The following is a 24,476-nucleotide window of genomic DNA, read 5'->3' as shown; positions in this document are numbered from 1 at the left end:
TCAACCTTGGTAAGACAGAGCTACTCTTCCTCCCAGGGAAAGACTGTCCTCTCGCAGATCTCTCCATCTCCATCGACAACACGACTGTACTTCCCTCCCAAACAGCTAAGAACCTTGGGGTGATCCTCGACAACCAGCTGTCTTGCTCAGCCAACATAGCTGCGACAGCACGCTCCTGTAGGTTCTCCCTCTACAACATCCGCAAAATCCGTCCCTTCCTCACAAGAGAAGCACTCAACTCCTGGTCCAGTCACTTATCATCCCTCGCCTGGACTACTGCAACGTGCTCCTGGCCGGCCTACCTGCCACCGACATCCGACCGCTTCAACTCATTCAGAACGCTGGTATTCAACCAACCCAAATTCTCTCATGTCACTCCCCTCTTCCGGGACCTCCACTGGCTTCCCATCTCAGCTCGCATCAAATTCAAGACACTGGTACTGGCCTACAGGGCAGTACACCAGTCAGCTCCCCTGTACCTGCAATCTATGGTCAGGTTCCAAACCTCTCACCGCTCCCTTCGCTCCTCCACCAGTGCAGGGCGCCTCGCCCCTCCTTCGCTACGGGCGCTCAAAAGTCGCTCATCCCGATCTCGACTCTTCTCGTCCCTGGCACCCCAATGGTGGAACGAGCTTCCACCTTCGGTCAGGACTGCTGAATCACTGCCGATCTTTCGGAAAAGACTAAAGACTCACCTTTTCAGGCTCCATCTGGGCCCTTCTTGATCTAACTTCTTTCTCTCTCTTTCTATAAAAAAAAACAAACAAAAAAACAACAACCCTAAACTAAACTCGTACCACTGTTCCTTCAGGATTTGTAGTTGTCATAGACTGTGCTCCATAGTTGATTGCTCTATTGCTGACAAAAAGTGTGTTATTGTAAGTCGCTTTGGATAAAAGCGTCTGCCAAATGACGTAATGTAATGTAACTCCTAGGGGATAAATCCCTGTGGGAGCAGCATCCGACAGCGAAGTGCGGTTGTCACGTGAACTTTATGCTAACATCATCTTTGTTGCTGTCGTTCACTTTGTAAGCAGAATATGGCCTGCGCCTGGCCAGCCACATCTTTGTCAAGGACATTTCCCCAGAGAGCCTGGCAGCCAGGGACGGCAACATCCAGGAAGGGGATGTTGTGCTGAAGGTGAGTGGAGTGGAGACTAGAGGAGATAGGTGGGAGGGAGGGAGGGGTGGGCAGGTAGAGAAGGGGGAGCAGTGGGGGGGGGGGGAGTGAAGATTTGATATGGGATGACTTTAATAAGCATAAATAAAACATTAAAGATAAATAAATAAAGTAGTGATGTCACAATATTTGTTTTCATTTGGGTCTTGAGATAATCGGAGAAAATAAGCTAAGTGGAGTTTGTGTTGTGCTGGAATGGGCTGGTATTCGCTGTTTTGCCGTACCAGCCATTTTTGTTTTACACCAATCTATTCATAGTATTGTGTTACAGCGCCACACGGCCATCTCTGTGTGAAAATAATAAATTAACATGTGATTATAATCAAGTGACAGGCAGCCACAGCCAATGAGCTGTGTTTAAATACTAAAGCACCATATTGGGAGGAAATGCATGTGGCATCATGTTCTATGCTGTTGGTTTATTTACCCCATATTGCGTAACAACACTTGTTGCATCTAGACCTCCGCTCCTTCTCACACTTTGGAGAAAATATAAAGTAGGTCTCTGTGCTCAACAGATTCTGCTAATTATTTTCTCGTTAGGCTGTTTCAGAAGCGTAGCCGTTCTGATTCAGTTGTGTCTCACATTCAGCCTCCTCACACACCATTTGACTTGGTTTTAGTGCTGTGCCAGCAAATGTGCATGGTGCTTAAAATTGAAGAGAAATTTGAATGGCTAATCTAATGACTATTAGGCCGAATTTTCAAAATACCTTAGAGGTTTATCTACACTGTATGACGTGAATCTTGCATGCGTGTAATTTTTTCTCTCCTAGGCTGCTTCTCATAGCTTTCTAAATTGATTTCAGCCTATAAAAACACAATCATGTTGAAGGTAATGTGGGAGTCATATTTTGCCTTTAAACAGACAATCCATTTCAAGCACTTTTACAGGTTGGGCAACTACTTCTCATTCGAGCATATGATTGCTTGCAAATGGTTATTTTTGAAGTGTGTGTGTGTGTGTGTGTGTGTGTGTGTGTGTGTGTGTGTGTGTGTGTGTGTGTGTGTGTTTTACGGCTATCTTTTAAATTCCAATTCGAGCACTAACATTCTTTTGTCATATCAGAAATGAGCTAATAGCCTCTTTTTCTTTTCTAATTCTCTCAGATCAATGGCACAGTGACAGAGAATCTCTCGTTGATAGACGCCAAGAAGCTTATAGAAAGGTCAAAGGGCAAGCTAAAAATGGTGGTCCAGAGGGACGAGAGGGCAACACTGCTGAACATCCCTGACCTCGACGACAGCATTCCTTCAGCCAACGCCTCTGACAGAGACGGTGAGATAGGCGTTGGGTCTTTAGATTCAGCCCAAAGCAGGGCGCGGCCCAACTTGTTAAATGTGCATTTCAAACTGCAGTCGCTGACAGCCACTCGTGTTTCATCAGACATTTCAGATATCCATTCTCTGGCATCCGACCATTCCAATCGATCGCATGACAGACACCGTAGCAGCCGCTCCCGCTCTCCGGACAGGCGGTCCGAACCCTCAGACCACTCCAGACACTCCCCCCCACAGATCAGCAACGGCAGGTAACGAGCATCCATAAAGATAACATTCATGATTTATTTTAGGCACATATTCAAACACATATCGCTTACAATGCTATATGATGGCATAAGGTATCAGGCAGCCTGTAGGACATTCCTGCTTACAATGCTATATGATGGCATAAGGTATCAGGCAGCCTGTAGGACATTCCTGCGCATGTGACTGTGTTAATTGTCACCTGCAATGGATGAAGGGATCAGCATAGCCAGGTCATGTGTGTGAAAGTCAGTTTGTCTGGTGTTTAACACTATCCTTTTTATTCCCTTTATACACCGACAGTTGGAGAATACCGTAAGTTTGGCAGCCTTGGCCTTGTGTAAATAGTTTAGTTGTGGTAGTAAATTCTCAGTTGATTTGAACGTAGCTTAATAGATGCGTAGATCTCCTTTTAGATCCTTTTTGACTACGATAGAGAGCCACTTCCTGCTTCAGAGATTTTCATCCGCCATTTATTTTCCCATAGACATTTCGTGAAATGCTTATAAAAATTGTTTTACTTGTTCAAACCAAACGGTTCAGATATATTTAGAAACATGAGAGACCACATAACATTTCACTTTGACCAAAATGTCAAAAAAAATTGGGGCTTTAAAGAAAATATTTTTTCGATGTTGTTTTTTAGTTTTGGTCCAAGTGAAAAGTTCTATGGTCTCTCTAGTAAAACTATTTTTATAAAACTATTTTTATAAGCATTTTACAAAATGTCTATGGGAAAATAGATAGCGGATGAAAATCTCTGGCACAGTGCTGAAGCAGGAAGTGCCGTTCACTTTGGCTCTCTATAATAAACCTGTAGCCATCAAGAAACGATCCCACAGCTGCCTAGAGTAGAGTAGAGTAGAGTAGAGTAGAGGCGGGTGAGTGGGGGGCGTTTGTAGCAATCCATGCGATTATGAATGCCATCCATTTTTGATGAGTTCTGTGTCCTTGATGTGTGGCATCATGGAGTTCACGTCAGGGAAATCAGTGCTTTGGTTTAACAGCGACGGATTACCTGATGAAATATTACTGACGTGATCAATTATTAAGTGGCAGGTGTTGTTTTGACTTGGGATCACTGTCACGCAGAACAGAGTCTGTGAAAGTGTCACATGATCTCAGCAAACCGCATGTTTGGCACGAGGACAGTATGCCTCTAACAATGAGCGGACAATAGGCCATCACCAACTATCAGTGTCAACAGGCTCCTGTTTTGTGTGTGGCTGGCATTACGACAACCTTCTCTTTTGTATCTGTGTGTCTGGCTGTCTGCGTGCTCCCCGCCTGCTTTGACACTGTTTTGAAGCCGTTTTAAAATTCTGTACACACACACACACACACACACACACACACAAAGAAGAAAACCAGTTAAATCCTGTTCCTAATAATTTACTGTTGAAACATCCAGGCCACTAGAGCACATTTATCATTCAATGGCATCATGGAAGACAATGTTTTTATTGACAGGAAGGAGAGGTTGGAACAACTTGTTTATTCGAGCCTGACCTGCGACCCTTGCTCCCACTTCCAGGAAGCTGGCATTACAAGCATGGTCTCCTCCAGGATGGAGTTGAATAAGCGGTTTTCCCCCTGCAGCTTGTTGGTTGTGTTGGTTACTCTCGTTCTGTGAAGAAGGCAGCTCTTTGCCAGCAAAGTTGTGCCAGTGACCTGACTGCCCATGTGACCAACAGGTTGGAGTTGTCCCATGTCTCTGACACTGGGGGAACTTTGCGTCTCCCTCTTCTCTTCTCCACTGTATTTTGATTGAAAAACAAGAGCGCTGGAATTCTGTTATCCTGTAGAACTAGAAGGGCACTCAGAGAGCGCAGACCCCCCAGCTTTGTGCTATTATTGCATCTTGGTCAATCTTGCATCTTGCGGCTCCGGATCCACTCCGAAATGGAATGGCTTCTTCCTTGGCCGTGGACTAGTCATTTGTCCGTAATCCTGCTGACAGACAACAAACATACTAATGGCACCGGAAAAAAATCCTTGGTGGAGGCAATTATCTTGCTAATAATTGCCCAGGTTTTTTGGGGGGCCAGCGCTAGCGTCGCCCTGTAGAGCCGTCCAGTCGTATTTGCGTGACGATCTGCGGGCCGATTTGCAAGCCGATCTGGTCATCTGCACGCCAATCCGAGGAAGCCTTTGAGCCTTTGGGTGGCACGCTGCGATATAGCCAAGGAAATGCAGGAAACGTGACTCCTTCCAGAGCATTTAGCAAACTGTTTCCACTTTCCAGCTTTACTTTGCTCACCAGTTTGCCGTTTTCTCGTCCAAAATAATCCATGCACGTAACGTACCTATCCAACACCGCCTCGCATGTACAGGACAAGGAGGACAGCACAGAGCATCGCGCCTCCTCAGCTGTTGCCAAAGAACAGCAAAGAACTGACATTCAACAGGTTCAACCCACCGCAACACACAGCTAATCCTCCATTTTGGACAGATCGTCAATGCCTCCGGCTAATGTTTTTCAGGCCAAAATGGCGGCAGCGCTGCTTCCAAAACTACACTAATACCCAGAGTGCCTTGCGCTACCGAAGAGAGAGAGAGAGAGAGGGGGGGGGGGGTTACGTTTAAAGTGAATGTTTTCTAATACATAATTATATAAATCACCTACAGACTTTTCAAAACATGTTTTCTTTGTTGTGTTTGAGAGGCTCAGATTTTCTAGTATTCAATATTTTATTTTAACCCCTAAAATAACATTTTACATCAGTAATGTAGCTACAACTAGAGCTGGGTGATATGACCAAAATCTCATATTCTATATACGGTAGGTCATTTCATATCCCGATAACGATATACATCAAGATATAGCATATTTTCTGTAAATTCAATTTATAGTGTATATAAAATGACCACATGGCCATTTATTTATGTAACATTTAAAGTCGAGCTGAACCCAAGAATGACTTTTCTTTTCTTTTAGTTCAAATACCTGGGTATGCAGTGCACCTATTTAATAATGTATGCAAAACAAATCACAACAATCTAATTTATTTAGTTTTTCACACTTTTTCACATCAAAAGTTCGTTTTTCAAGATTTCATTGATAACAGTAATTTACAGTTTGCTGACGTCACCCAGTACTATCAAATTTCTACCCCATTTCAACCAATCATATCCCGACATGCAGCTGTCAATCAAATCTTCATTTCTGGATAATTTTCTCTTCCAAATGAAGTCGAAAATGGCGCCTAGTGCCTGTCATCTGGCAGAATTCCTATCCCATAAACTAACTACTAACTTGGCCAATTGTTAGAAACATGGATAAAAAACAAAAACTATAATCTCTAAGAATGCAAAGAAATGTAACTGGCTCGTTAAAACGCGCATTCCAGGGATATCGTATCGTTATAGCAGCGATAATGGCGCGCGCATCCGAGAGCTTGGTTGTCAGGGGTCGCACTTCGGAGATTCCAGGCCGACGTGCTGCACTCTCCGCTCGGCAACACGAAGGCAGCTGGCTGCCTGCGGCTCGCTGAGCTCCACTCCTCCCGTCAAAAGGCTCTTCCCGAGGGGAGCGCCACAACACACTGAATCCCACTCGATTTGGAGGCGGAACACGCCAGGATTGGCCAAAGCCCAATCCAGTCCCCAGAATTGTCAAATAAAATCATCGACATGATACTATGACCCGCCTCTCAACCTGTCATCTTAGACAAACTATGTTTTCAGTCTGAAACGGACTCATTATGCACGTGACGAACAGGTTCAGTTCGACTTTAAACCAGTTAAAATGTTATCAAACCTCACCAAGGATACATGCATTCAGAATACAGATAAGCATGGTTATTCTTTACAACACAAATAATAATAATTACTTGCAGGGCAGTAGAATGAAACAAACTGAACCACACCACTAGTTCGATTTTCAAAGATTACATTAGAGCAAAACGGGTAGAATAAAACTTATTTAGCCAATAGTGCAGTCCAGTTCTCTCAGTTTGTTTATAAAGCAACAAAAATGCTCTACTTCGGGATTTCCATGTTACCAGTTCAGTTCACTCAACAAAAATACTCCACTCCGGGATTTCACGGTTATCCAACACAAGTTAACTCTTAGTCTTAAACCCAGGGAAAGCTATAAGCTAAAGCTAACGATAGACGTTTTGTTGTCGGGTCCTCAATGGATTTCCTTGGGATGATGAGAGGATGGGAGGAGATGTTTTGCCAGGTTTAACGTTAGGAAGACACACGCAAATATGGATCAAACGTGGACTTAACACAGTGCAAATGCCTGGGTAGACTAGGCGGATGGAGTGGAGGTAACATCTCCCTGCTCTTTAGCCTACTCACCGGCTGATTTGTGCCACTTATAAAGGGAGGCAAGGGGCTTGTTGACACAGAGTCGGGTGCGTGTGTGAGTAAAAAGAAAACAGAATGACGAAAGCACAGCGTCATCCAAATGACGGACAATATTGCTGTAAAGAAAGTGTGATTTGCGACACGGCAATATAAACGATAGAGCTTCATATTAAACGAAATACATTTTCTATCGTCATATCGCCCAGCCCTACCTACAACACTGATCAGATCCAATTGTATATAGGCTATCTATAAATCTATCTATATATAGATGATGTATTATAGATTATAGGGATGGGCATCGAATTTCGAATTTTCGAATAATCGTTGTTATTATCATTCATTCTCAAATACACTGCTACCGCATGCGCTAGGACGTGTCATCAGTGATGTTATCTGGGGTCGTTAGGTGTTTCGGGTCTGTCAACATCATACACCCTCGCCCAGTAGACCCAGCCGAGGCCAATTAAGACCCCGACTCACGTCCCAGAAGCCGCTACGGATCAGCCTTACTACTCTATCTGCAACGTTGCCCGCGGGAGGGGTAAAAAGAACCCAATCCGCTGCAATAGAGCTAGTGCTACGCCGCAGTATTGGCCCTTCGGTGCATGGAGGATCTGACTGGCAGGTCTTTTATTATTGGAAGTCGAAATTCGGGGATTTTTTTTTTGTTTTTTGTTTTTTGTTTTTTGTTTTTTGTTTTTTTGTGAGTGAAATGTTGCATTGTCTCCCCTGATTCTAAGTATAGTCGAATCGCTTGGTTTGAGCAAGTAAAACAATTTTTATAAGCATTTTAAGCAAGGTTTATGGAAAAATGAATGGCGGATGAAATCCCATGAAGAGGGAGAGGGGGTGACTTTGGCACCCCTTTGGCACTCAGACCTCAGCCTACTAAATATTTAATGAACCACTCATGATTGTCAAAACTGTTTTTTCTTTTCGAAAATGTCAATGTCATGTAACATGTTCTTTACTTCAATGGTGCAATGCTTGTTTGAGCTAAAAATCCACAGCAGAAGCTTTTTCTATTAATTAATAAAGCCTTAGACTTAGAATCAGGGGAGACAATGCAACATTTCACTCACCATTTTTTTTTTTACATTTTTTTTTTTTTTTCGAATTTCGAATAAAAGTCGACTTTGGCCAGCGAATTTTCGAATAGTGTTTTTGCTAGAAATGCCCATCCCTAATAGATTATAAGATAACAAATTATATAATACAATACAATTAATAGAATGTTTGACAAGTATCCTTCATACTTTTGCCACCAACAGCTCTTCCCATTAATAATGCCGCTACACAGTGAAATTCACCTGGAGGACAGAATCCACTCTGCCACCTTAGATAAGCTCCTTCTAAAAATAGTGCACCAAAGAGAGGAGAGAAAGAGCAGTGACCTTCAAGACTACAATGCGGCCTCAGACTCGAGCTGTTCCTTTCTGCCCAATGCATGTGCACTGCAGTCAGGACCCCGTGGATGTCCACTGCAGTCAGGACCCAGTGCATGTCCACTGCAGTCAGGACCCAGTGCATGTCCACTGCAGTCAGGACCCAGTGCATGTCCACTGCAGTCAGGACTCAGTGCATGTCCACTGCAGTCAGGACTCAGTGCATGTCCACTGCAGTCAGGACCCAGTGCATGTCCACTGCAGTCAGGACCCAGTGCATGTCCACTGCAGTCAGGACCCAGTGCATGTCCACTGCAGTCAGGACCCAGTGGATGTCCACTGCAGTCAGGACCCAGTGCATGTCCACTGCAGTCAGGACCCAGTGCATGTCCACTGCAGTCAGGACTCAGTGCATGTCCACTGCAGTCAGGACCCAGTGCATGTCCACTGCAGTCAGGACCCAGTGCATGTCCACTGCAGTCAGGACTCAGTGCATGTCCACTGCAGTCAGGAGAAGTTCATGTGCTCTAGGATTTGTATTGAGCTGTGTTGTATGGCCTTGACTTGGTTGACCTATTGTATAGATGTTGTAGCCTTACTGCACGCAATTTTGCAAATTTGCGCGAAGTCTGTGCAAACATGCGAGCAGACGCCGGGCTGCATGAATCAGGCAAATGAAGTGAAATTTCGCTGCAAGAAATGTGCCTTATTCGCTCATTCACTTTGGCTAATAAATTGTCAAACTCGAGCGACTGACGCAATTTCCGCTCTTGGTGTGAACGCAACATTAGAGCGCTTTTGTAGCCTAGCTCGACATCTCCACAATATTTATAATCTCACCACTTCCATTTCTAAAAATAAACTGTACAAAAAACATTGATTTTTGTCCGCAGTCAGAGAAGTCGTGATGACGAAAGGCTCTCTAAGCCAGCTTCCACACCAGCCAAGCTAGCGGAGGAGATTCCTCTTCCTCTTCCCAAGCCCATGGAGTCAGCTGTTGCCAGAGAGGAGAAGCAGCTCCCACCACTCCCAGGTCAGGACTGCAGCCATCAGCCACTAAAGCACATCTTTCTCTGTGTGTTTGACAGATATCATCAATGTTTTCTTACAGGCATACATGTGAGAGACTCCCTTTCAATGCCAAATTCAACACACCCTATTTCACTGGCTATTGCCAGTAGTAGAAATTAAATAGTTTCTTATTGGTGAAAAGGGGACCTTCTTTGAACCAGTCATTTTTGCCCTGTTTAAAAGCACAAAGTTCAATCCAGAAGCCTGCTGAGCTTGGCTGATTTTGCCTGGAGCCCAAGTGAAAATAAACTGTATGAGTTGATCGACTCTGACGTTCCTCCCCAGCCTGCAGTACCCTGTGTGACCTCTGTGCTCAGGACACTCTGTGTGTGTGTGTGTGTGTGTGTGTGTGTGTGTGTGTGTATGTGTGTGTTCAGAGCCCAAGCCGGTGTATGCCCAGCCTGGACAGCCAGATGTAGACCTGCCAGTCAGTCCCTCTGATGCCCCCGCACCGAGCGCTGCCCATGATGACAGCATTCTACGGTAATCCCCTCTCCAATACGAAGCACTGGCAATAGACCCTTTTCACGGGGGCCGTTTTGTGTCGAAAAGGCAGAATAAACACAGGTGCAAGCAAAACACTAATGAGGGTTCCCAAATTCCAATCATGGAAGTTGGAAACCCTCATTAGTGTTTTGCTTGCACCTGTGTTTACTCTGCCTTTTCGACACAAAATTGCCCCCGTGAGAAGGGTCTATCGGGCAAGCCACGAGTAATCCAGTGCTGCTAGGTATGTGCATTTCACAGCACACACCAATCTGCTGCAACAATGAATACTGCATGACAGGGGGCACTAAAATAAAAGCTTGTGAGTCAGTCCAACATATTATTTGTTTATAGTTAATATATTCAAATGTATTGATGTCCCCTAGAGAGCACTTTATTAGGAACACCTGTACACCTGCTTATTTATGAATTTACCGAATCAGCCAATCATGTGGCAGCAGTGCAATGCATAAGATCGTGTAGATACAGGTGAGCAGCTTCAGTTCACGTTCACATCAAACATCAGAATGGGGGAAAAGTGATCTCAGTGACTTTGACCGTGACATACTGTAGTTGTTGGTGCCAGACTGGTTGATGAGAGCAGTCAGAGGAGAAGGCCTCAGACTGGTTGATGAGAGCAGTCAGAGGAGAAGGCCTCAGACTGGTTGATGAGAGCAGTCAGAGGAGAAGGCCTCAGAAAAGCATCTCAGAATGCCCATGGATTGTTGAGGCAGATGTCACTTTGGTAGTCTCCTCACTTGTCGAGTGGTGTGCCCAGAACAACTTAACCCTCAACATCTCCAAAACCAAGGAGATGATTGTGGATTTCCGCAAAAATAAAGCTGAACTCCAGCCTTTAATCATAAATGATCAGGCTGTTGAGAAGGTGGAAAGTTTCAAATTCCTGGGGACCACGATCTCCTCTTCTCTTAAATGGAACGTCAATGTGAGCCTTATCGTAAAGAAAGCCCACCAACGTTTGTTCTTCCTGAGGCAACTCAGGAAATTCAAAGTCTCAAAGATAGGGATGTGTCACTTCTACCGAGCTATGATAGAGAGTGTGCTCACATTCTCTATCACAGTTTGGTTTGGTAACTGTTCAGCTGAAGACAGAGAAGAGCTGAACAGAGTCGTGAAAACGGCATCGAAGATCGTAGGTAAGGATTTGCCGAGATTATCCGATATTTATAACGAGCGCATACTGAAGCTAGGGCTGAAGATAATAAGGGACCCCTCCCATCCAGCCAATGCTCTCTTTGCCCCCCTTCCTTCGGGAAGAAGGGTACGCAGCATCAAATGCCGAACCACTCGTCTGCGTAACAGCTCATACCCTGAAGCAGTGAGGGCCCTTAACTCCTCCTCAGTTCAGTTCACCACCCCAACTTAATTTTACTCCCTGGTCTTTTAATGCACCAGACACTTTAATGCATTGTGCACTTTTTTTGTTGCACTAGCCGCCTGTGCCTACCCTGCACTGTACACTGTATTGCATACTGTTTTGCAGTTGTTTTTGATTGCATGTTCCTACTTTTTATACATTGCAGCAGATGTGTAGTTGTATTGTCTGTCTCTCATGGTCTGTTACTGTGATTGTTTTGTCTGTTGAGCATGCCAAGACAAATTCCAATCAACTTTGGTTGATATGGCAATAAAACTATTGAATCTTGAATCTTGAATCTTGGTAGCCGGTTGACATTATTAGCGTGGTGTTCCAGTAAAGTGCTCATTGAGCGTAGTCATGTGCTATTGTTGCCATGTCACCCAGCACTAAAATGTACCTATCTGTAAATGCAACCGATCTGCTCCTCAGGCCAAGCATGAAGCTGGTGAAGTTCAAGAAGGGGGAGAGCGTGGGGCTTCGGCTGGCCGGGGGTAACGACGTGGGCATCTTTGTGGCCGGAGTGCTGGAGGATAGCCCAGCTGCTAAAGAAGGCCTGGAGGAGGGTGACCAAATTCTCAGGGTGAGATTATGCTTTTCAAAAGGACCAAACAGACTCACTGGAAATGAACTGCACGGGCAGCATTGTGCACACACTAGAGTACCAAATGTGTTACAAACATAATCTGAGACTATATGTCAACTAAAACAAAACGCAGACTAGTTATTGCATCGACTGTATGCTACAAGGGCTAATTTTGTATTCCTTTTTTTTTTAACAATGAGTAGCTGATGGTGTCTAACAGCAGCAGTGCTTTATGGGTATGCATGCCTAAGCTTTTCCCTTTTATTCATGGTTTTACTCACTGGCTGCTCCAAGATGCCTGTACCTCCGGGCTGCTCTCCTAGCAACGGCCCTGAGGGAGTACACAACAAAAAGTGTCTGCGTGTTTCCTCTCGCTGTGTTTGTTCCATTTCCTCACAGCCGTATATCTCCCTGTTTGTACCTCCTCCTTTCTCCAAGTATAATGAAGAATGGCTCAAGTCCTCAAAGTGCAATAAAACCTGAAGTGTGTAGTTACCCAGGCAATGGTTGAGCACGGGAGGAGCTATGTAAACATTTATCTGACTCCAGATTCACACTTTGTGCAACAAAAGCTTACTGATTTTGAGATCATTTGGAAGCTTGTAGTCCTAGATTGCATTGAAGTTATTTCTCCCTGAAAAACATAATATTGCTGAACCTGCAAGGATTATAACCACCGACCCCCCTGGCTGCCTATGATGAAAATTAATGGGATTCTTGTATCCCATTTGTCCAAGTTGTTACATAATTAAACACATTACAACACACAGGGCGGAAGTTGTGTTATCCTCTTTACGCTCTATGTTATCTTCACTCCACAATGTCACCAAATATTTGAATGAGCAGGTATGGCTTGCAAATTTTTTTCTTTTTTTCCATCGCAGCTTCAAACCCCATCAGAAGCTACCTCAACAAATAAAGAACTGCAAGATATATGAACCCTTAAAAGCAAAAAATGATGAATGTTGTCACTGGATGGAATTAAATGCAATCGCTTTACACTCTTCATTTTCATGTTAGACTGGAAGTGGGTGGGGATCCCTTAGTTGGGCTGAAACGTTACACCGCACGTGAGAGGTCTATCGCAGTAACTCGTCTGTCGTCCCGATTTTCAGGTAAATAATGTCGATTTTGCAAACATAATCCGAGAGGAGGCGGTGCTGTTCCTCCTGGACCTCCCTAAAGGCGAAGAGGTCACCATTCTAGCCCAGAAGAAGAAAGATGGTAAGTGAGGTTTAAGGAGGACACTGGAGATGAGAGGAGGTGTTTGGTCCCCTGGATCTGACTCTCTGCTCTGTCCCGCTCAAGTGTATCGACGAATTGTGGAGTCAGACGTCGGCGACTCCTTCTACATCCGGACGCACTTTGAGTATGAGAAGGAATCTCCATATGGGCTGAGCTTTAACAAGGGCGAGGTGTTCCGTGTGGTGGACACCCTCTACAACGGCAAACTGGGCTCCTGGCTGGCTATCCGCATCGGCAAGAACCACCAGGAAGTGGAGAGGGGCATCATCCCCAACAAGAACAGGTGAGAGCATCCTCACAGTCTGTCTGCCATGGCTCCAGTTGCACCTCGGTCATCTCACATAATGGCACACTAGATGAACGCTTGTCTGTCACATAGTTCCCCTCATTGCACCAGATTTGTTATGATTATCACAGGCATGTAACAGCCTCAGGTGTTGGCAGTGTTGAGGTTAGCAGTGCCAAGTCTATAATTCATTAGCTTGTGTTGTGCTAAGAGCTGTCCCTCCCTCCCTCCCTCTCTCTCTCTCTTCCTCTCACTTCCTGTCCTTGGTCAACAGAGCGGAGCAGCTCTCCAGCGTGCAGTACACCCTCCCCAAGACAGCAGGGGGCGACAGGGCAGACTTCTGGAGGTTCCGTGGCCTGCGCAGCTCCAAGAGGAACCTGAGGAAGAGCCGAGAAGACCTCTCTGCTCAGCCGGTCCAGACCAAGTTCCCGGCATACGAGAGGGTGGTGCTAAGAGAGGGTGAGGAATCTGAATCTGACCATGTGTTCTAGCTGGACAAATACTGCGTTGTGAGCCTGGCAAGGTGTTCATGTTCCGTGTTTTTTTTTGTTCTGGTGCAGCTGGTTTCCTGAGGCCCGTTGTGATATTTGGGCCCATCGCTGATGTGGCTCGAGAAAAACTCTCCAGAGAAGAGACAGATATTTTTGAGCTTGCAAGTATGTCTGTATGAATTTCGGTACAAAAGATGACTACAATTGCAGCTAAATGGACATAAACTGATTGTTTTAAATTAATTTTATACATCCTATTTACCATGTTTTGAACAGAAAGTGAACCTAGAGATGCTGGAACAGACCAACGTAGTTCAGGAATCATTCGTCTTCACACCATCAAGCAGATCATTGACAGAGTGAGTGTGCCTGCCTTCGTCATGTCGAATGGATTGTAAATGTGTTTATATGTATAATTATTCATTGTAATACTGTCACCTTATACAGTATCTATTTTCTTTATCTAATAAAGGACAAACATGCTGTGCTGGACATCACCCCCAATGCTGTGGACAGGCTGAACTATGCTCAGTGGTACCCCATCGTGGTGTTCCTCAACCCTGACAACAAGCAGGGTGTGAAGAACATGAGGACCCGACTGTGCCCAGAGTCCAGGAAGAGCGCGAGGAAGCTCTATGAGCGAGCCATCAAACTGAGGAAGAACAACCACCACCTGTTCACCAGTGAGTGGACACAGAATGGGTTCAAAATAAGTCCAAGAGAAACCTGTCAATTCTGTCCAATTTTCACTTCCTGATCTTTGCGTTTGTTGTTCTCGATGAATTAAGTGACTCTGAAATTCTTTCCTAGCCACCATCAACATGAATAACATGAATGACGGCTGGTATGGAGCTCTTAAAGAGACCATCCAGCAACAGCAGAACCAGTTGGTCTGGGTGTCGGAGGGCAAGGTGAGAGACAATCCCCACTTAGATTTTCTAATCCCGTAACATTGAACATTTTGTTGGCTCCGCCAAAGGAGATGGTCAGGAGGTCATGTTTTCAACCCTGTTTGTTTGTCAGCAGGATGTTTTCAACCCTGTTTGTTTGTCAGCAGGAGATCTCAAAAAGTTAGCAACAGATTTGCACAAAACTTTGTAGAAAAGTGTCATGGGCCAACTTAGAACGGATTAACTTTCCACGGCCACTGGCCAAAAGGGGGCGTGGCAATGGGCGCATCCAATCACAGAAATGCGCCTAACTACCAAGCAGACTCACGTTAACTCCCTGAAACTATGTAGAAAGGTTGGCGGGGGGGTATGCACGCTACCAAGTGCCCTCTGGTTTGTCCTGTTAGCCTGACTGAGAGACGTGAGGTGACTTCTCTGCTCCTCTCCTCCTCAGGCGGATGGAGCGCCAGAGGACGACTTGGACATCCACGACGACCGTCTGTCCTACCTCTCGGCGCCAGGCAGCGAGTACTCCATGTACAGCACAGACAGCCGCCACACCTCCGACTATGAGGACACGGACACAGAGGGCGGAGCCTACACTGACCAGGAGCTGGACGAGACACTGAACGACGAGGTGGGTCTGCCCACGGAGCCTGCCATCACCCGCTCCTCCGAGCCTGTGCGAGAAGACCCACCGGTCATTCAGGATGCTCCTGGTTACCCTGGATACCAGCACCCCGTGCAGCCCGACCCAGCCAATCGCATAGATCCTGCCGGGTTCAAGATGGCCGCTCCGCAGCAGGTGAAGTCCACATCCAGCACTCGGCAGGTAGTGCCACGAACAGAGATTGTTGCATTGCTGAAAATATAAGAACGCAGAAAAGAGAAATAGCTCCTCCATGTTCAGTGTGTCATGTCTTTGCCCTTGTTAGGATTTATGTGTCCTTTCTAAGTAATAAACCTGTTTTAGAAGCTACCAGTATACAGTATCTATTGTATCCACATTTTTGGAAATGCATTCTCTGGCTGGTGTCAAAATGATTCAGTGTGTTGAAGATGATCGTGGTGATGGGGTGAGCTGTAGTGTGTGTGCCCTTGGCGCAGCCTGTTATAAATGTCTCTTAACAATACTTCACAGCGAGATGAGGCTGCTCTGTCCATGCCCTCGCTGCCCCCGGCGGTGGCAGCGTCCCCTGCTGTTGAGCAGCCTGTACTACAGCTAGAGGGTTTGCACCCAGAGGAGCCGCCTGCTGCAGCCGCAGCTCCTCCTCAGGCCGACTCACTTAGCAGCCCCAGCCCTGCCCCCGAGCTAATTCAGCCCCCACCACATGAACCCCACCCGTCTGGGCCGCCTGGTCCAGAACCAAAGGTACCCGCTGCTGTTTCGCCAGCCACTCGGACCGGGCCTGGGCCCCCAGCCTGCTGTTTTAACTGCCTGTCTTCTCGCACACGCTTTCCACTCCGCTCTGTGCATGCCCCGCCCATGCTGTGTGCCTCACTGAGCCCACTGCGTGCCTCACTGAGCCCACTGTGTGCCTCTGGTGCGACAGACTGGTCCACATGCACCACAGTGGGCTGGGAGACCAAAAGGGACTGGTGCATCTGAACCTTTGACCAGGATGAAGAAATCCACAGCCAGCCCTAACTGTTGCCTCTTACTTCCTTTGCATGGCTCCTAATGTTGTTGTTTTTTTGGGTTTCTTTCAGCTTGAACTCTTCCGTAGATGAACGATAGTAGCGCTCGCAGTGGCATCGTAGTGGTAGATGTACCGTCTGTTGTAGTGCAGTAGTTGTCGACATTGTTGCATTAGATGCAAACTGAATGTTGGTTGCATGATGAAAGCTAACCTGCAGACAGTATTCTTGGCAATGATTTCCGTCACACAATTCTCCCTATGGAAAAAAACAAACCTGCATACATATTGTAAGCACTGCATTATGTCTTCTGTCTGGTAGTATTGTCCTGTATAGATGTCAACAAAACAGCCTTCTTCCATAGGAAGTACTGTAACTAGATTTGCTGTCTACAGGCTACACATCATACGTTTGAAATGAGGCCTTTCAGAAATGTACAAATTGCTCGTTAGTGCACTAATAAATCAGAAAACATAATGTATAAAGATTTGCTGGTGAACATATGGATTGTTCTCATCATTCTTGAAAGGCATCTTATCAAACAGGCATTCAGAAATGTTTTTGAAAAATGAACAAAGTCTGCTTGTGTGTAATTGCACTTGACTTGATGTTTGTTTAATTCATTAGTAGTGGGATCTTCAATCTAATTATTGGATTATTTAATGTTATGTATGTTCAGCTCCCTAAGGTTTTGAATTTATTTCCCCATATTTAACTTCTTTATCTTGAATTTATACTATCTGGTTGTTGGGGAAACAACTTTTTCCTGACCGCCTTCTGTCCCTCAAAATGATGGTTGCTCAAAATGTTGTTTGGACGAAGACGTGATGATGTATTCATTTGCTATTCTTCCCCCACAGATGTACAAGAAAGATCTGTACAGTATGGAGGAACCTGTGCGAGTGAACCACGGCCTGAAGCAGTCTATGAGCTACAGTCACCAGCCGCCGTACCAGGACAAACAGCCATACCGCGAATATGACCACCCGCCTTACGGATACGACGGAGGCGGCTACACAGAACCAAAGCCTCACAACATTGACTCTCACCTGCACTACGACAACCGTGTGCCTCATTACAACGAACAGTGGCCCCCCTACGACCAGCAGACCTCGTCCCAGCAGCCCGCAGGCTACCAGCCGGGCCACCAGCAGCAACCCATGGGCTACAACCCCCGGTCCCCTTACGAGGACGGGCCAGGCAGAGACTACAGCCCGCCTCAGCCTCAGCCACGCTATGACGAGGCCCCCCCGGCAGGCAGGCCACGCCACAGTAAACCTGGGCCCGTGCGTTACGACGAGCCGCCCCCCCCACCACCCCCAGCAGTCTATGACGCCCGCTCCCCTTACGAGGCAGAGCCTCACGCCCGCTCCCCTTACGAGGCAGAACCTCACGCCCGCTCCCCTTACGAGGCAGAACCTCACGGCTTCCCCGTCAATTCGCCCAGATCGCCGGACCCCCCAAAGCAGTATTACGGCGACTCTGGTCTGAGGCCCACCTACAACCCCGGGCCTCCCAACCGGGCGTACAAGCCAGGGATGCATGAGCCAGTGATGAACTCTGAACCCGCCATGCTCCCGCCTCCTAAACCAGAGACCCTGCCCTCCCCAGGTGAGCCGGGCATCGCCGCAGGCTCCAAGCCCCTTCCCCCTCCGCCCCGGGAAGACCTGGATGACGACCCGGCCATGAAGCCCCAGTCGGTGCTCAATAGAGTCAAGATGTTTGAGAATAAGCGTTCTGTTTCTGTGGACAGGGCGAAGGACGGAGGAGAATCAGCGGCACTTCGGGTAAGTTGCTCACAAATGCATACAGTAGACTCATGTAGAATACAAGGTCGCCTAAATGGGTCAAAGTTTTTCTGCCTCTGTAATTAAGTCCATTGTGCCTTTTCCCAATGACGGCTTGCAAGCTAATTATCAGGCTGCAAGATTATAAAATCTCTGTCAAAATCAAGCCAAAAATAAATGTTAAATCAGCTTCCAAGATAATTTTTTGTCAAAGGATTTTCACTGCGATACTACTGGTCTGGACCGTGTGATACTGGTCTGGACCGTGTGATACTGGTCTGGACCGTGTGATACTGGTCTGGACCGTGTGATACTGGTCTGGACCGTGTGATCCTGGTCTGGACCGTGTCCGTGAGACATCCACCACAGCTGTAGATATGTATATGCGTGTGAATGTGGATGGGCTGTAGTAAGTGCTAATGATGCCTCTCATCATCACTTTCCAGCCTGCAGATGTTCCTAAACCTGTGATTGCACCTGGCCCAGTCCTCAAAGCAAACTCCCTCAGCAACCTGGAGCAGGAGAAGTCCACCTATAGGTATGTTGTAGTCATCATCACAGCAACACCACACTGCACAAAAGGTGGGTGAAGGACAATCCTACCACGCTTCCTTGCAGAGGAGTCTCCAAATCCATTCATTATTGTTTGACCGCCACCTAGTGGACAACAGCCACAGTGTAACCATGCAGCAAATCAGACTTTTGTAGTATGTTGTGATAAGACTCCACAGGGCAAGCAGTCTATTTGACTTTGTCTCTGTGTTGAATCTCTGCAGCTCTTTTACTGTTCCCTTTGGCTTTCACTTCAGGGCTCCCGAGCCTCAGAAGCCCCAGGCTAAAACCCCGGATGATGTGGTGCGCTCCTCCAACCACTATGACCCAGATGAGGACGAGGAGTATTACAGGAAGCAGTTGTCCTACTTTGACCGCCGTAGTTTCGACAGCAAAGCCATGGGCCAGCCCAGTCCTGGAATCAACCGCTTCCATGACCTGCCCAAACCCGCTCAACTGTCTTACCCTTACAACAGGTACACACCACGCCTAGGGCTGAACAATTCATCCAAATTTGATTTGATCTTAATCGCCATACATGGCCCACTGGAGGTTTAAAATCGCCGGAGGCGCAATATTTGTTCACCATTTTAAATTAAATATTGTCATGCTGCAGAGATGTCCTGGCCTACATTATACAGACTTGAGAAAACATCTTGGTTTGGTAGAGATCCCCACTAAATCAAAACCATACTCATTTGATTGGTAAAAATTTGCATTCATTCTAATATCGCAAATCATATCTCAATTGCAATATCAGCCAAAATAATCGCAATTAGATATTTTGATATTTTCCAAATGGTTCAGCACAGGTAGTTCAGCACACCTCGTGCCAGTGATAGTGTCGGCTGACAGAATGCCATACTTGCAGTTCAAAACCAGCACAGTGACTCTGTTCACACATTCACTGAGACTCATTTGCCTTTGGTGAAGCTGTATTGTTTGTGTCTCTTCCTGCTGCAGGGTGGAGTCTGTGGAGAAGGTGAGTCCAGTGGAGAAAAGGTATGAACCGCTGCCCCAGATCAGCCCCTCCTCTCAGTATGGCCCAGCCACCTCTGCCATCCCACCCAACACGCTGCCCAAACTCAGCCCCAATGAGGGTAAGCACACAAGCCGGACACCGCAATATATTTATTACTTCGGTTTTGCTTGCAATGATGACAAACTAGAAATATAAACTTTTTGTCCATTATTGCACTTACTGAAAGGATAAGAATATTAGCTTAAATCGCTGAAGTGCCAAAACCTAATAATTTGACCCAGGCTGTATTGAAGTCCTCTCCTTCTCTACATGTTTCTAGTGAACTCCGTACCTGAACCACTGAGCTCACCTAATCCTAAGCCGGAGCTGGCAGCTCTGAGGCCGGCCAGCAGGGACGAGTCCACACAAGGGGGGTACCTGCCTCCGCGGGGCCTCCCCGATAAATCACCCGTTAACGGCACCGACGCGCCGCCCAAAACCCTGGGCGCTCCCGCTCCCACCAGCTACAACCGCTACGTCCCCAAGCCTTACACCAGCTCGGCCCGGCCCTTTGAGCGCAAGTTCGAGAGCCCCAAGTTCAACCACAACCTGCTGCCCAACGACATGCAGGTGAAGACGGACCTCATCAGCAAGCCCAGCGTGCTGAGCAACAACAGCGGGGGCAAGCCTCAGCTCTCCCCGCAGCCCCTGGACCACGACAGCGGCCTGGACACCTTCACACGTACCATGGACAACAGGCCCAAGTACCAGCACAATAACATCAACGCCATCCCCAAGGCCATCCCAGTGAGGTAAGGCACTTTTCAAAACCCACCAGCAGAGAGTAAATTAATCTTGGAGAGTAATTACAGGGCTGCTGGAAGACGGCAGACTTGGCCTGTTCACTGGAGGTTTGCTCTTGCGTCCTCTGCTGTGCATTCTTCTGCTGCCTACAGCGTTTTTGACTGATGATACTGACTTCTCGCCTCCGTCCCTCAGCCCCAGTGCGCTGGAGGATGACGACGAGGATGAAGGGCACACGGTGGTGGCCACGGCCCGGGGGATCTTCAACTGTAACGGAGGGGTGCTGAGCTCCATCGAGACGGGCGTCAGCATCATCATCCCCCAGGGTGCCATCCCCGAAAGCGTGGAGCAGGAGATTTACTTCAAAGTGTGCCGCGACAACAGCATCCTGCCCCCCCTCGACAAGGAGAAAGGTTGGTCCCTCGCTCCTCTTCTTGATCAACAGTAACAAAAGACACATTTATTCCTTTGATTTCCTAAATATGTCAAGGAACAAGCAAGACTTGTGTAGTTTATATATATATATATATATATATATATATATATATATATATATATATATATATATATATATACATACATACATATATTACTAAGGCAAGACTTAACTGCCGCTATGCATTTTTAATGAATGGCTGCATCAAGATAATGCTTTTCAGCAAAGAAGAGGTTTATAGTAAAGACATTTAGCCCTAGGAGAAGGGATGAAATGATTACCGGTTTAATGATAAACCATGATAAAATTCCTGACTTATTACCGTGATTACAGCGTTTTGAAAAACATGGCGGTAAAAAAAAATGCTATCCATCATCAACCAAAGTTAGCAACAGTCTCCCAGACGCAGGCGCACAGCCTTGGTGAAATGATTCCAGTGAGTGTATCAGTACTTTTTGAACATTTTCAGCACATTTTAACACAATACCGCGATAACACACATAACCGCGATCATTTCGGTCATTATATGAATTTTTCCTACCGTTTCATCTCTATCTAGGAGAGTCTAACACGAATAAATCAATCCAAAGTAGCGATAGATAATTATTTGCATTTGTTTTTTTGTTTTTGTTTTTTACACTTTTCAAAAGTCGTTTTTTTTTTTGTATGCTTCAGTTCCGGATGGTGAATGTTGTTTTGTATCTGTAGGAGAAACGCTGCTGAGCCCCCTGGTGATGTGCGGCCCTCATGGACTCAAGTTCCTGAAGCCAGTGGAGCTACGCTTACCTCACTGTGCGTCTATGACCCCTGATGGTTGGTCTTTTGCTCTAAAATCCTCCGACTCCTCGTCGGGTACGCTGTCCTCTCTGTCCTTTTGGGGTCTGTGGGCTGGCTTGGGTGATTAATGGCTTCATGCCATCATGAGGGTCAAGAGGAGAGTTTCTGCTTGTCTGTCCCACTTTCATCAGCTCATCTCCCATCTTTCCCCACATTCCCGTTATTTCCACAACATGCACTTCCTGTTTGGAGGTCTCAATCAATGTGTTGTTTTCATGTGGAATCTGAACTGTTACTGCAGAGCCTTGTTTATTCAAATCTTGGGCTTCCAAACCACCATAACCAGAAATAACAACAATGCAACCTTGTAATGCGCTTGTTCCTGTTCATTCATGCTAATGAATGTGTTTGAACAACAAACAGCCTCATACAGAGAAGAGAAGACACGCATTTTGTCTTCCGACTTTTACATTTAAATTAGTCTCAGTTTTGGGGAAAGCATTCTCTTAAAAAAGCCTCTGTTCAAAGGTTGGGATTAACAAGGCTCTACTGTTTATGTTTCTTGTTTTGTGACCAAGATTGTATTTATTTATGATATTAAGATGTAAGATCAACAACAGGTACAACATTCGTAATTTAATTAAGCCTAAATGGTACTAACAGCATGAAAACAAATTAAAAGATAAATATTCAGTATTAATCATTTGTGAACATGACGGTACCTATATTGTTGACGATACATCCATCATGGAAAGACCTACAGTGCTTTTTCTGTAACGCAGCCGATGTAAAGGAGAAGGGAGGGTTCTCCAACAGCTGACATGTCTTTATTTACTGCAGGTGATCCCAAAACCTGGCAGAACAAATCTCTCCCCGGAGACCCCAACTACCTGGTGGGCGCAAACTGTGTGTCTGTGCTCATAGACCACTTCTGAAGAGGGCGACAGCTGGCCTGTTACTGAATGTGAAAAAAAAACAGGGGAGCGCCCCCTGCTGCCTTCCCTCCACTGTGGCAGGGTGCGCACCGCTCCATGAAGTATGAACTTGATACTCTCACGTTGTTTACTGTGCCCAAAAATTTAAGAATAAAAAACAACAAAACACACAAGGAGCGGGAGGAGTCCAGCATCCCCGGGGCTGTACTCTTACTTTCGTTCATTTTTTTCGGTGCTTTCAAGGCTTGCAAAAAATAAAGATTTAAAAAGAAGTTATATTAAAAAAATGGAACTGATGTTGGAATGCATGACCAGTGCCACAGACTGAATAATCTCATTTTGACATTTTTAGCTAATTTTGTAAAAGGTCAGAGTAGTGCAAGAAAAGGAGAATTTCTGAAATTTGTTGAATATTGCAATGGGATTTTTTTGCATACTGTAATGCACTCACAAACAGGAAAGTTGGTGTGTATGTATATACAGTATATATACTATCTATATGCAAAACTTCTGTTTGTGAGGCCTGTGGTCATGCGTTTCGCCCATGAAGGATCTCTATAAGGACTTGGGGAAATGCTGAGCCTGACTCAAGGGTGATGAAGGAAGACTTAAAAATTATGAAGATTAAAAAGTATATATATATATATATATACACACACACACATACACATATATATATATGGAGAATGAAGGTTAAGTATTAGTATCAGAGGCCCGTTTATTCTGACTGGGCTCTCTGTTTAAACTGATATTTTGTAGCTATGTTTTACCGTAGATAAATATACTGACTTGATTTTACAAACTCCTGCTGTCTAGAGATCTATGCATGTGCTATGACTCAGGTCCAGAAGCCTGCTACTACTAAGTTCAACACATGAAAATCCCATCTTACACTGCAAGCAGTGATGCCTTATCTGCATATTAACTTTTCAGTGAAACTTTAAAAACATTGGATCCTTCAGTTATAGCGGTCAATTACGAAAGAAGAAGTTGTCTCTGAATTTTCTCATATCGGTGAACTTGGATTTAGCACACAAGAATAATTGAGGCTAATGAAAAGGTATGCTTTCTTTTACTGCTATGCATATGAAGTCTTGAGGAAATACAAAAACACTAGAAAATGTTAAAATTATGGCTGTACATATTGCTAGCATATGGCCTTGGTTCTCTGTAAATGAACTTTTGTACATCTTTGTTATTTTGTATAAAAGAGAAAATGTTTGTTAAAAAGGAGAAAGCGGTTACATTGGTTATGTTTGTATTCTGGTTATACCCCTGAGCCTTGGAACTGACATAAGCAGTAATAAGTCCAACTTTTCTACCAACATATACACACACTACTTAAGGCATTTTTGACAGTCAGAAAACTTTTTATTCTTATTTACAAAATAGAAAAGTGCTTGGTTTAAATGATTTTAAAAGATCTGTATTTGAGGGGTCTGCTTTGAAGAGTGGTCCCTTCCTTTATTTGTGATACTGGATGCTGTATTGTGTGCCCTGAAATGTATTTTTGTACTAATAGACAATTTATTATGGCACATCAGTACTATTTTCTTTTGATATAACACTGCTTCAATCCAACACTAGTTTATTTTCCTGTGTGGCTGACATACTTTTTATTTATTTAGTTTTTCTTTGGTTCAATGTTTATTTGATTTTTTTCTTTGCGACACATTTCTAAGTATACCACTGTATTAATAAATAAATTCATTTTCAAAGTAGTTGCTCACGGTTGTACATA

General features: G+C 45.4%; 1 protein-coding gene across 4 annotated transcripts in view; it reads left to right on the top strand.

Moving 5' to 3' along the window:
• tjp1b (tight junction protein 1b) overlaps window positions 1-24,450 on the top strand; it is a 77,662-nt gene extending 53,212 nt beyond the window's left edge. Inside the window, exons 6-28 of one of the 4 annotated variants that reach the window (XM_083654569.1) lie at window positions 1,038-1,141; window positions 2,291-2,459; window positions 2,568-2,712; window positions 9,306-9,445; window positions 9,861-9,966; window positions 11,780-11,930; window positions 13,049-13,157; window positions 13,242-13,461; window positions 13,739-13,923; window positions 14,025-14,120; window positions 14,232-14,314; window positions 14,428-14,638; window positions 14,766-14,866; window positions 15,300-15,650; window positions 15,987-16,217; window positions 17,344-18,270; window positions 18,717-18,808; window positions 19,080-19,298; window positions 19,786-19,922; window positions 20,124-20,595; window positions 20,783-21,000; window positions 21,732-21,836; window positions 22,641-24,450. In XM_083654569.1, coding sequence (XP_083510695.1) covers window positions 1,038-1,141; window positions 2,291-2,459; window positions 2,568-2,712; window positions 9,306-9,445; window positions 9,861-9,966; window positions 11,780-11,930; window positions 13,049-13,157; window positions 13,242-13,461; window positions 13,739-13,923; window positions 14,025-14,120; window positions 14,232-14,314; window positions 14,428-14,638; window positions 14,766-14,866; window positions 15,300-15,650; window positions 15,987-16,217; window positions 17,344-18,270; window positions 18,717-18,808; window positions 19,080-19,298; window positions 19,786-19,922; window positions 20,124-20,595; window positions 20,783-21,000; window positions 21,732-21,836; window positions 22,641-22,735 — 4,667 coding nt within the window. In that variant the 3' untranslated portion in view covers window positions 22,736-24,450. Of the gene's footprint in view, window positions 1-1,034; window positions 1,142-2,290; window positions 2,460-2,567; window positions 2,713-9,305; window positions 9,446-9,860; window positions 9,967-11,779; window positions 11,931-13,048; window positions 13,158-13,241; window positions 13,462-13,738; window positions 13,924-14,024; window positions 14,121-14,231; window positions 14,315-14,427; window positions 14,639-14,765; window positions 14,867-15,299; window positions 15,651-15,986; window positions 16,218-17,343; window positions 18,271-18,716; window positions 18,809-19,079; window positions 19,299-19,785; window positions 19,923-20,123; window positions 20,596-20,782; window positions 21,001-21,731; window positions 21,837-22,640 lie in introns of all 4 variants that reach the window. The other 3 variants (XM_083654570.1, XM_083654568.1, XM_083654571.1) reach the window with 3 other exon arrangements.
• The last annotated feature ends 26 nt before the right edge of the window (window positions 24,451-24,476 follow it).

This window comes from Poromitra crassiceps, assembly GCF_964638095.1.
Source record: "Poromitra crassiceps genome assembly, chromosome: 18".
Classification (NCBI taxonomy): Eukaryota; Metazoa; Chordata; class Actinopteri; order Beryciformes; family Melamphaidae; genus Poromitra; species Poromitra crassiceps.
This window is presented reverse-complemented; position numbering and strand designations above follow the sequence as displayed.